The sequence below is a fragment of the Sinohyriopsis cumingii genome, chromosome 4, assembly GCF_028554795.1.
Source record: "Sinohyriopsis cumingii isolate HCF-2022 chromosome 4, ASM2855479v2, whole genome shotgun sequence".
NCBI classification, from domain to species: domain Eukaryota; kingdom Metazoa; phylum Mollusca; class Bivalvia; order Unionida; family Unionidae; genus Sinohyriopsis; species Sinohyriopsis cumingii.
The window spans coordinates 16,398,637-16,411,996 of record NC_142964.1 but is presented as its reverse complement, the minus strand read 5'-3'; the positions used below and the strand labels follow the sequence as shown (position 1 = coordinate 16,411,996).

The following is a 13,360-nucleotide window of genomic DNA, read 5'->3' as shown; positions in this document are numbered from 1 at the left end:
GTTATCCTATCTTTTACTTTCTACAGTTCTTCAGTTATTTATAACTTCTACAATTCTTCAGCTGTTTGCAACTTCATTTACTCTCATTTGTCCTTCTGTTTTTGCCTGTATCACTTCATCTTGTTTTCTTATAGAACAGTTCAATAGCACCAGTAGTTTCTAAAAATTTTATTAAAACTTTTTTCTCTCTTGATTTTCATCACCACAGTAATACAAAATGTGCAGTGTGGCCAAAGATCACTCACTGGACTGATATCTGACTAATAACCAAATGTAAGAGCCATTGACTAAGAAGTATGGTAGTAGATATGCAATGATTCATTGATACCTTAAATACTTGCTTTTTAGTTGAGTCTAACTGCAGGCAACAAAGATCCAGATCTGCTGTAGCATAATGTGCTTTCAGATCAGTGTCTATGCTGTTTATTCTGCTGATTGCCCTAACAAACTGCACAGACCCAGAACTACTGGTGCATTATGCAATGGCAGATCTGGGTCTGTGCAGTTCTCAGTTGGACTCAGATTATAAGCAAGTATATATGGTTTTTTACTGGTATCGTGATATTTTGTGTGATGCAGTATTGTATCAATGTGTGTATTAATGCCATAATATCCCAACATGCATTGCATCATGAGTGTAACAGTAAATTTGATGTCAGAGCACTTTAGCATGATGAAAGTATTAAAGATTTTGGCAAAGTTCATTTTTAGCTCAGCTGGTCAAAGACTGGAAGAGCTCATGAGATGTCTGTTTATTAGCACAAGTTTCTTACGTCCACTCTTCCGAAACTGCTTGGAGGAATGCCATTAAACACCCATTTATTGCATGGTCTTGTTTAAGTCCTAAATATTTGAAAATGATGTTCAAAATCAGGAATCCATTATGGCTGCCACAGTGTCCTTCTTGGAAATCTTGTTTTGCTATTCCTTCTAAACGAATGGTCATATCAACATTGGGTTTTCACTAACAGGCTTCTTAAGATGTGTAGTTGCTCCAAAATCAAAATAGGTCTGTTTTTCTGATGGCTGATGTTGCCATCACTTCAGTCATGTTGGAAATCTTGTTATTACTACTTTCGAATGGAAAGTTGTATTGATATGGAGTTTTCACCAGAAATCTTCTAATGAAGTCTAGTTTGTCCTACATGAAAGTGTTGCTGATCCAATGGCCAATATAGCTTCTAGAATGTCCATCTTGAAAAATCGTGTCATTGCTAGTCCTTCTGAATGAAAAGTAATATTACCAGAAGACTTCTTATGATGTATAGCTGGTCCAAAATGAAACTGGTGTCTAATATAGCCACACCAATGGAAATATTACCACTAATCTTCCTGAATGGATGGTGATATCAGCATGTGTTTTTTCTCTTTACTAAACAGCTTATTATGATGTCTAGTTGGTCCTAATGGTGTCATTCAGACATTTAATATGCCTGCTGTCATGGCCATGTTGAAAATGTTATGACTATTTCTCTTGAATGAATGGTTCAATAGGGTCACAACAGTAGCCATGTCAGAAAGCTTGTTATTGATACTAATTGGAACGAAATGATGTCTAGCTGGTCCTAAATTAAATTGGCTTTGATTGGATATTCAGTAGGGTCACAACAGTAGCCATGTTAGAAAGCTTGTTACTGATACTCTGGTGGTCATATCAACATTGGGGTTTAGACTTTTTGTTTTCTAGTTGGTCATAAATGAAAACGGTGACTTGATGTCCTTTATATCCAGTATGCCATGGCAGCAGTCGTAATATCACTTGAATGGAAAGTCATATCAACATGACACCAGAAGACAAATAATGATGCCAACATTTAGTTGGTTTGAAATGTAAAGACTTTGTATGTCGGGTTGGTTTGAAATGTTAAGACTTTGTATAATGTCTGGTTGGTTTTAAGTGTAAAGACTTTGTATCATGTCTAGTTGGTTTTAAGTGTAAAGACTTTGTATAATTTTTAGTTGGTTTTAAGTGTAAAGACTTTGTATAATGTCTAGTTGGTTTTAAGTGTAAAGACATTGTATAATGTCTAGTTGGTTTTAAGTGTAAAGACTTTGTATAATGTCTAGTTGGTTTTAAGTGTAAAGACATTGTATAATGTCTAGTTGGTTTTAAGTGTAAAGACTTTGTATAATGTCTAGTTGGTTTTAAGTGTAAAGACTTTGTATAATGTCTAGTTGGTTTTAAATGTAAAGACTTTGTGCAATGTCTAATTGGTTTGAAGTGTAAAGACTTAGCATAATGTCTAGTTGGTTTGAAATGTAAAGACTTTGTATAATGTCTAGTTGGTTTGAAATGGAAAGACTTTGTATAATGTCTAGTTGGTTTTAAGTATAAAGACTTTGTATAATGTCTAGTTGGTTTTAAATGTAAAGACTTTATGCAATGTCTAGTTGGTTTTAAGTGTAAAGACTTTGTATAATGTCTAGTTGGTTTGAAATGTAAAGACTTTGTATAATGTCTAGTTGGTTTGAAATGGAAAGACTTTGTATAATGTCTAGTTGGTTTTAAGTATAAAGACTTTGTATAATGTCTAGTTGGTTTTAAGTGTAAAGACTTTGTATAACGTCTGGTTGGTTTAAAGTGTAAAGACTTTGTATAATGTCTAGTTGGTTTTAAATGGAAAGACTTTGCATGATGTCTGGTTGGTTTGAAATGTAAAGACTTTGTATAATGTCTAGTTGGTTTTAAGTGTAAAGACTTTGTATGTCTAGTTGGTTTAAAGTGTAAAGACTTTGTATAATGTCTGCTTAGTTTTAAATGTTAAGACTTTGTATAATGTCTGGTTGGTTTTAAGTGTAAAGACTTTGTATAATGTCTGGTTAGTTTTAAATGTTAAGACTTTGTATAATGTCTAGTTGGTTTTAAGTGTAAAGACTTTGTATAATGTCTAGTTGGTTTTAAGTGTAAAGACTTTGTATAATGTCTGGTTGGTTTGAAATGTAAAGACTTTGTATAATGTCTAGTTGGTTTTACATGTAAAGACTTTGTATAATGTCTGGTTAGTTTTAAATGTTAAGACTTTGTATAATGTCTAGTTGGTTTTAAATGGAAAGACTTTGTATAATGTCTAGTTGGTTTGAAATGTAAAGACTTTGTATAATGTCTAGTTGGTTTAAAGTGTAAAGACTTTGTATAATGTCTGGTTAGTTTTAAATGTAAAGACTTTGTATAATGTCTAGTTGGTTTTAAGTGTAAAGCCATTGTATAATGTCTAGTTGGTTTTAAGTGTAAAGACTTTGTATAATGTCTGGTTGGTTTAAAGTGTAAAGACTTTGTATAATGTCTAGTTGGTTTTAAATGGAAAGACTTTGTATGATGTCCGGTTGGTTTGAAATGTAAAGACTTTATATAATGTCTAGTTGGTTTTAAGGGTAAAGACTTTGTATGTCTAGTTGGTTTTAAGTGTAAAGACTTTGTATAATGTCTGGTTAGTTTTAAATGTTAAGACTTTGTATAATGTCTAGTTGGTTTTAATTGTAAAGACTTTGTATAATGTCTAGTTGGTTTGAAATGTAAAGACTTTGTATAATGTCTAGTTGGTTTTAAGTGTAAAGACTTTGTATAATGTCTGGTTAGTTTTAATTGTAAAGACTTTGTATAATGTCTAGTTGGTTTTAAGTGTAAAGACTTTGTATAATGTCTAGTTGGTTTTAAATGTAAAGACTTTGTGCAATGTCTAGTTGGTTTGAAGTGTAAAGACTTAGCATAATGTCTAGTTGGTTTGAAATGTAAAGACTTTGTATAATGTCTAGTTGGTTTGAAATGGAAAGACTTTGTATAATGTCTAGTTGGTTTTAAGTATAAAGACTTTGTATAATGTCTAGTTGGTTTTAATTGTAAAGACTTTGTATAATGTCTAGTTGGTTTTAAGTGTAAAGACTTTGTATAATGTCTAGTTGGTTTTAAGTGTAAAGACTTTGTATAATGTCTAGTTGGTTTGAAATGGAAAGACTTTGTATAATGTCTAGTTGGTTTGAAATGTAAAGACTTTGTATAATGTCTAGTTGGTTTTAAATGTAAAGACTTTATGCAATGTCTAGTTGGTTTTAAGTGTAAAGACTTTGTATAATGTCTAGTTGGTTCGAAATGTAAAGGCTTTGTATAATGTCTAGTTGGTTTGAAATGGAAAGACTTTGTATAATGTCTAGTTGGTTTTAAGTATAAAGACTTTGTATAATGTCTAGTTGGTTTTAAGTGTAAAGACTTTGTATAATGTCTGGTTGGTTTGAAATGTAAAGACTTTGTATATTGTCTAGTTGGTTTTAAGTGTAAAGACTTTGTATAATGTCTAGTTGGTTTTACATGTAAAGACTTTGTATAATGTCTAGTTGGTTTTAAGTGTAAAGACTTTGTATAACATCTGGTTGGTTTAAAGTGTAAAGACTTTGTATAATGTCTAGTTGGTTTGCATGATGTCTGGTTGGTTTGAAATGTAAAGACTTTGTATAATGTCTAGTTGGTTTTAAGTGTAAAGACTTTGTATGTCTAGTTGGTTTAAAGTGTAAAGACTTTGTATAATGTCTGGTTAGTTTTAAATGTTAAGACTTTGTATAATGTCTGGTTGGTTTTAAGTGTAAAGACTTTGTATAATGTCTAGTTGGTTTTAAGTGTAAAGACTTTGTATAATGTCTAGTTGGTTTTAAGTGTAAAGACTTTGTATAATGTCTGGTTGGTTTGAAATGTAAAGACTTTGTATAATGTCTAGTTGGTTTGAAATGTAAAGACTTTGTATAATGTCTGGTTAGTTTTAAATGTTAAGACTTTGTATAATGTCTAGTTGGTTTTAAATGGAAAGACTTTGTATAATGTCTAGTTGGTTTTAAGTGTAAAGACTTTGTATAATGTCTAGTTGGTTTTAAGTGTAAAGACTTTGTATAATGTCTGGTTGGTTTAAAGTGTAAAGACTTTGTATAATGTCTAGTTGGTTTTAAATGGAAAGACTTTGTATAATGTCTGGTTAGTTTTAAATGTAAAGACTTTGTATAATGTCTAGTTGGTTTTAAGTGTAAAGACTTTGTATAATGTCTAGTTGGTTTGAAATGTAAAGACTTTGTATAATGTCTAGTTGGTTTAAAGTGTAAAGACTTTGTATAATGTCTAGTTGGTTTTAAGTGTAAAGACTTTGTATAATGTCTGGTTGGTTTTAAGTGTAAAGACTTTGTATAATGTCTAGTTGGTTTTAAATGGAAAGACTTTGTATGATGTCTGGTTGGTTTGAAATGTAAAGACTTTGTATAATGTCTAGTTGGTTTTAAGTGTAAAGACTTTGTATAATGTCTAGTTGGTTTTAAATGGAAAGACTTTGTATGATGTCTGGTTGGTTTGAAATGTAAAGACTTTGTATAATGTCTAGTTGGTTTTAAGTGTAAAGACTTTGTATGTCTAGTTGGTTCTAAATGTAAAGACTTTGTATAATGTCTAGTTCGTTTTAAATGTAAAGACTTTGTATAATGTCTAGTTGGTTTTAAGTGTAAAGACTTTGTATAATGTCTGGTTGGTTTTAAATGTAAAGACTTTGTATAATGTCTAGTTGGTTTTAAGTGTAAAGACTTTGTGCAATGTCTAGTTGGTTTTAAGTGTAAAGACTTTGTATAATGTCTAGTTGGTTTTAAATGTAAAGACTTTGTGCAATGTCTAGTTGGTTCTAAATGCACCATGATGCTGGTCTTGAGTAAAAACTCTGCTGATGTTATATTCCATGTGGGCAGCACAGTGGTCAATCTTACAACTGCTCCTCTTAGATGGAAAGTTATAAAAACATTAAAAATCTGCCATAACATGTAAAATGAAAACATAATTTGTTTTACTCCCAAACCACCCAGCATGGTAATATTTTGAAAAGCATGATTTACATTCAGTAATCTTCGAAAACGTTTTTAAAAATGAGAGATATTTTCACCAGCTCCATGCATGTCCAATTTGGGTAGTCTGGATATACAGTAACGGTCCTGCAGAGAATTGATGTAAAAGTGTCCTTCAGGTAGTATATACAGTAGATTATGAAAGAGTCATTTAAAAGGTAAGATGGTCACACATAAGCAACCACTATTTCATAGATTACTTAATTACCTGACAATATTTCAGATGAAACTGTGTTAACTCTTTTGAAGAATGCATTGGGAGGGCACATTAGGCTAATTTGCATAGATAAAGTGGAACAACCCAATTCATTCAAGTTATGTAAATCAAGGAGATGCATGTTGAAGTACAAAAGTTTGTACACATCACTGCCTTGATTCAGAATGTTTAAACCATCATTTATTAAGAATTATTGGTATGTATGAAATAAATGAAATTTTTTCTTTCAACTTACTTTTCACTCAGTATTTAAAATGAAAAAAAACAGTATCATTATGGTATATGGAATAATGTAAAAGTGTGATTCATTTTTGAAGGCAAAATGTTGATATGTCAAAATGCATGCAGTGACAATCTTACTTGGTCTATTCACACTAAACATATTTCCAAAAAGGTTAACTCTTATCTTTGGCTACTGAGGAAAATCAAAACATACATTCCTCTTCAGTATAGGGTCATCTTTTATAAAAGTTATATTCAGCCATATCTGGACTACTGTAATGTAATTTGGGGTAATACCTCTAATTCAAACATAACAACACTTTTAAGACTCCAAAAGAGGGTTTGGCATTTAATTCTAGATGCAATGAATAATATAAAGGTTTTAACAATACATGAAAGAATATTTCTTAGAAAGGCCAAATTGATGTGTAAAGTATCCAGAAAAAGCCATTCCTGTCTATCTAAGCAATATCTTTCACCAAAGAGATACTGATGGTACTCCAAATTTAAGGTCCATAAGAAGAAAAAATTACATTATACCAAGGCCAAAGAAGGAATTGTTTAAAAAAAGTTTTCAATATACTGGTCCAGTGGTATGGAACAACATTCCCAGTGACATAAGGCAGGCTCCTAGCATTTCATCTTTTCACAATCAATGTCTTAAATGGATGAAATCTTTAGAAAATTGAACAGTTCTAGTACAAAAAATACTGCCTGCTTTTCTGTAATTTTACATCATTTTCATAGCTGAATTTTTCAATGCAGGATTATATTTTATGTTTTATATATGTTTATGTTTTCACTGATGCCTGTGAATGTGTTCCAGGCTTGATACTTTGAATTTTAAAATTACATAATTATTTAGTGTCAAGCCAGACTCGTCACATCATGTTGTATATACTGTATATATTGTACATAACAGATAGAAGGCCTCAATGTATATTAGTTCTGTAATTAATTGAGTTACCTTCTCTAAATAAAGTCTTTATTATTATTATTATTATTATCATTATTATTCTGGAAATTGTAAACCATTTGCAAAGCAAGCAAATTCTTGCAAAATTTGAGAGTTTTGAGTTTGCAAGGCACAGAAATAAGCGAGAGCATTTTACACACACAGCAAACACCACGTCAACATGTCATTCTGGACTGTATCAAGCTATCATATCATAGCCACAACAAGTTGACAAAGGCGCTAGGGATAATAATATTAATATTTGTGTTACCATCATCCCCATCTACTGAATTTTGAGAGGAACAAAGACTGCATCTTCCTGGTAATTAAGAAATGATGCCACTATCCAGTGGATTTTATTGACAGAAACAGGTCTTTTTAATTTATTGAATGGCTGGTTTTAATTATGTGAATGTTGGCACATGTGTGTGTGTGTGTGTGTGTGTATATGGTAATACTGGATAATGCTAAACCTACAAACAATGTTTTGTTTGGAAGTATTAAATGCTTCAAAGAAAACAGATACGTTATTTTCTTTTTTTTAATCATAGTTGAGTTTCCAGTAATTTTCTGTAAGCTTATATGAAAAGATAGAAGAATGTATTGCTTGTGGGAATGCATAGGCATTCCCTGATCCCCAACTGGTCCATTATCAGAGGGAAAATTTTTTGTTGATACATTTGGTCAGCTGATCACTGTGTCTTGTTGATGTGGCCATGTGACACAGGCACAGTTGGTTTGTAGTAGGCAAACCTATCACAGACGAAATGTTTGTGTAATTGTGTTGAATGACATGTAAATGTTAAGGATTGCAAACAAATTTTTATAAAAGGGATCAGTATCACTTTTGTCTCAATTAATTTGTTTTTCATACTGATAGTTACAAAGGATACTGGCCAGTGGAAACTAGTTAAAGGAGAGGTGAGCAATGTAATCGTTCATTACACCCTTGAAGTAATGGCAGCCATATTTGAAAGCTGATTTGCATCACTTGAGCAAACCTGAAAGCCCTTTATGCCAGGATGCCTCAGTAAACTTATGACAAATGCTGCTGAGTGCTTGCTGAAAAGTAGTCATTTAAAAGGTTCTATTTTTTTGGTAATTATGCCCAAATATGAAAAATTTCAGCATCATTTGTACATACTTGAAAGAAAAAAACCTTCATGATAGGATTCTCCATCAGATTTGGTCAAAATTTTGATCAGCACTGTTCTCAAAAGAATTCATTTGAAGTTGTTTCAGTTTCCAGTAATGGTGGCCGTATTAATGGTGGATTGCCATCATTTATACAACTAGAAAACCTTTTGTGCCAGGAGGCTTCTATCCAATTTGGCCATATTCTGTTGAGTATTTGTTTAGCCAACATTGCCTTTATGCCAAGTGGGTTTATCGTATGGTCCCGGGCCTGGTATGCATCATCTGCCATCTCTCTTGTCAGCTTTCATCCACTTTGCTATTTTCAGTTTCTTCTGTAAAGGTGCTGACAGATGTCAGTATATCTTGGTAGTTGAATATTCCTCAGGATATGTTGCACCCAATTTTATGTTTCGTGTGGTTCCCATTAAATACTGTGATCTCTGTAACAACCAAAATAAAAAACCTATTTTTTATTTTTTTAGCGAATTGGCTTGTACAGGTTTGATGAAACATAGTAGGATTATTTCTTGCTGTCAGAATTGTAATTGGAGTGGCATTGCAAAGGTGTGGTTTGCTTAGCACGTGGTTGGAATATCTGCTTTTTACTTTTCTTGTAGAATAGCAGTTACAGTGGAACTTAATATGTATGTTCCTCATGACATGCATTGTCATATTTTCTTATTGAGTGGTTCACCTATCAATCATTTAGCTTCCATAGCAACCTACTAGAAAACCTATTTTTTACATTTTTTTTCTTGACTGAGCCAATTTTGAACAGACTCTCCAGGAATGGGGTTTTGTTTAGACATGCTTTAACAAAATTTTGTCCAGAATGCCTCCCATGAAAAATGGTGAGGTTTCCTTAGCAACTAGGTGGAACAGCTATTTTCAGCTTATTTGGAATGGCTGGTCTGATTGTGATCAAATTTGATACGGGAGTTTCTTTGGGCATGGTTTATCAAAATTCTTTCTTGAATAAGTCCCCTGGCATTGGTGTAGCTACCATAGCAACCATATGGAACACTTATTTTCAATATAGCTGAGCCAGTTTTGATCAAACTTGATATGAATATTTCTTAGGACATGTTTTGTGTGTGAATTTGCTCCCTTAACAACAGCCAAAATGAAAACCTATTTTATGGCTTTTTCAGTAGCACTGCAGAGAACATTTCAATCAAACTTGTAGGAAAATTTGTTACAACATGTCAAAATTTTGTCTTGTGGGATCTCCATTAGCTGTGGTGTCACTTACATAGTAAGAATCTGGAAAACTTATTTTTAACTTCATGCAGAAAAACTGAATCATTTTCAGTCAAACATTGGATACAAGTCTGTACCAGTCTGTACAAGGCTGTACAAGTCTGTGATCAAAAAATATGACTGCAATTACTAAAAACTTAACAAATCTTTAAAGAACTTCTTAAAACTTTCTTGGCATAATTTGTCCAGTCTGACAAGAATCATCTTAGCATGTCACGATGCTTTCCATAAAATGTTACCAAATTATTTAGAACTTTTAGCAAATTTGATAGAAAGCATTTCCACTAAAAATAGGAAGACCTTTGAATGACATCTCTACTTGAAAACCACAAAATGGACTCAGGTTGACAAATTTGTTAGAAAGTATCCCGACATAAGTGTACTTCAGATGTTTACAAATGATGCCCATCTGTCATCAAGAAATGGCCACCACTGCTGAAAATAAAATAAGATTGAAGTTTCTCCTCCAATTCCACTCAACAGAATTGGAACAGATTTGCAATAAAAAAACTCATGGAAAATGTGCACAGACCCAGATCTGCCAGCATATTATGTGACAGCAGATCTACATCTCTGCAGTTTGCAGTTAGACTCATCTTATAAGAAAGTGCATATGGTAATAGATTAACAATGTTGAATAAATTTTATCTGACAAATTTGCTCAACATAAGTTGGCTGCCTTAGACAAAATGCATCCTGGCATAAATCCCTATCAACATTACACAAATAATGCTGATGTACTATCAAATATGGATTCAGATACATAAAATAGAGACACATTGTTTCGTGATATAATCAAGAACATTGGAAGAAATTTCTTCAGAATACATCCTTCTCACACACATGTCTTTGTCAACAATTCGTGCATTTGACTGTTAGGTAGATGTTAGCCTTCTAAATGAATGATCTCTGGGCCACATTTGACTGTTAGGTAGATATTAGCCTTCTGAATGATCTCCGGGCCATATTACCCTCTTGTTTTAAACTTGCATTAAAATTATCCAATATATTTTGTTGTTTCATAAGGTGGCTTACATGGGATGATACCCCGACGACGAGAATCGGTTAGCAGGATACACTCCTTGATGATAGAAGCTCCTATTACTAAGGTGGGTAGCAGAGTGGAATCCTTTATATACATCCATGTATGACAGAACAATTCCATGCAAGGGTCTGAACTTTATGTCAGATATAAGGTGTCACATATTTTTCTCACATTACTGAACATAAAATGATGCAATTTTAAAACAGCAAAACACCCACTGTAAACTTCAAAATGATGTTTGGACACGTATCGTCATTGAAAGAACAGTGTTCAAGACTGTAAGAATAATGGCAGTACATTTTTCAAACTGTGTGAAGACCATCAGGATAATGGCAATACATTGTGCTAATTGTGTGACAGTGGTCAGGATAATGGCAATTCATTGACTTAATTGTATGAAGACTGTCATGATAATGGCAATACATGTACATTGTTCTGTGTGAAGACTGTCAGTATTATGGCAATACATTGTCATACTTTTGTGAAGATTGTCAATATAATATCAGTAAATTGTTCTGATTGTGTAAAGACTGTCAGGATAATGGCAATACATTGTCCTAATTGTGTGAACACTGTTAGGATAATTGCAATACATTGTCCTAATTTTGTGAAGACTGTCATGATAATGGTAATACATGTATATTGTTCTAATTCTTTGAAGACTGTCAGTATAATGGGAATACATTGTCCTAATTTTTTGTGAAGACTGTCAGTATAATGGCAGTACATTGTCCTAATTGTGTGGAGACTGTCATGATAATTGCAATACATTGTCCTAATTGTGTGGAGGCTGTCATGATAATTGCAATACATTGTCCTAATTGTGTGAAGACTGTCAGGATAATGACAATACATTGTCCTAATTGTGTACTAATGATAGCTTGCATAAACAATACAGAAGTGAACAGGTAACAAAATATAGTCCTATCTTATCGTTATTGTTACCCAAGAAGCAGTACCACAGCTCCTGCTTCATCAGAATACTTTATTTTTATATTTTTATGGTTGTTAAAATTGTCGATTAAATTTTTAAAATATATAGTGCTTATGAAAGCGAGTTTAACATACAAATTGCATAAGATCAGGCACTTGACTTACAATCATCAAACTTCAGACAATACACTGAATATATTTTGTAATCAAAGCCAATGCAGGTATAGCAATTTTTATGGGAGTTTTGTATATGCTGATCAACAGAATTGCATGCATTTTACAAAAAGTGATGTTTATTCTTTTTCAATTTAAACTTATACAAATGTTGACAAGTTAGAATAAATCGTGCTGTAAGATTTTTGCATCTTTACTGTCTACAGCTTTACATCAGTAAACAACTGCTAGACATTGCATGTCCAAAATTAATCGGAAAAGCCTATTTGCCGCAATAATGTAGAGCCCGCGATAATACAGCGTTGGAATATAATGGAGGTATTTTGTGAACACTGCAGAACGTAAACATATGATCTTAATCTTAATGCATCAAGAGTCTTAGTAACCAAGACTAATTTAGCGTGCTCCATTAGTATAAATGTTCTAAACTCATCAAGTAGTGTCATTTTACATGTTCATAAAACTTGTACAAATACAGTAGTCTGTATTGATGAAACACACTTTCATAAAACTTGTACAAATACAGTAGTCTGTATTGATCAAACACACTTTCATAAAACATGAACTTTCAGTAGGAGCAAAATGATGACCAATTCGGACTCTCTGCTTAAAATGAAATTGTTTTGCATACCATATATGTTCACTTTGAAGATGAATTCATCTGCACACTGTGCATGCAGATCTGGGTCTGTGTGGTTGTTAGGAGTAGTTAGTAGACCCTGATCTGCAGGTGCATTATGTGATGACAGAGTAGGATCTTTATTTTTTGCAGTTTTACTCAACTTATAAGTTAGTATATATGGTAATTTGAATGCACCTAATAATTTGTATGTGCCTTTATACTATTTATCTGTGTCAGTTATGCAGATATATTGCTTATCTTGAGCACTGTGAAAGGATCTTACTAAGTATGATAGAAATATTGACAAATGATCCAAAAGTTTGTAGTTGTTGCTGCCAGAATAGTTAATATACCAAGGATGTCAAACTTAAGATTGAAAAAGTAGACCTGTAAAAAATTTAAAATGAAACTTTGGTTACTTATAGGGATTTGATTTATATAATTGTTATGAATATCCCCATGTGTGAGAATAAAGCAACCACATTTTATTTCATCTGTGTTAACACAGCATTGCAAGCAAACATTCACCATTTTTTATTAGACTGCATTAAAACATTAGCAGAAATACTGTATGTTTTTGCCCATTGGTCTCTGATACCATTTTATGTTGGAATACAAGATTGTTAAAATACCAGCATTTGTTATTTACAGAGAATTGTCAAGCATAGTTACCTCATTTGCCTACGTGTGAAGTACATTCAGGTGTGAACAGAATAGACCCATTGCAGCATTTCTGTGATGAGCTGATAGATCAGGGTCTATGATGTTTGTTTTAGACAATCTGTGCCAGTTGCTGCATGGAAAGAGTTTCCACACAATCAATTTGTATTAATTGTTCTGCACAGGATTTTTGTAAGCTACAGATATACCTTATATACTTGCATATAAGTTGCATCAAACTATAAACAACAATGATTTTGATCTGCTGTAGCA

The 13,360-nt window shown here is 32.6% G+C and overlaps 1 protein-coding gene across 4 annotated transcripts in view; it reads left to right on the top strand.

Moving 5' to 3' along the window:
* LOC149800684 (high affinity cAMP-specific and IBMX-insensitive 3',5'-cyclic phosphodiesterase 8B-like) overlaps positions 1–13,360 on the top strand; it is a 339,962-nt gene that overhangs the window by 250,353 nt on the left and 76,249 nt on the right. For all 4 annotated transcript variants that reach the window (XM_089954717.1, XM_089954716.1, XM_089954719.1 and 1 more), the window contains exon 10: positions 10,680–10,762. In XM_089954717.1, the coding sequence (XP_089810843.1) occupies positions 10,680–10,762 (83 nt within the window). The remainder of the gene's footprint in view (positions 1–10,679; positions 10,763–13,360) is intronic.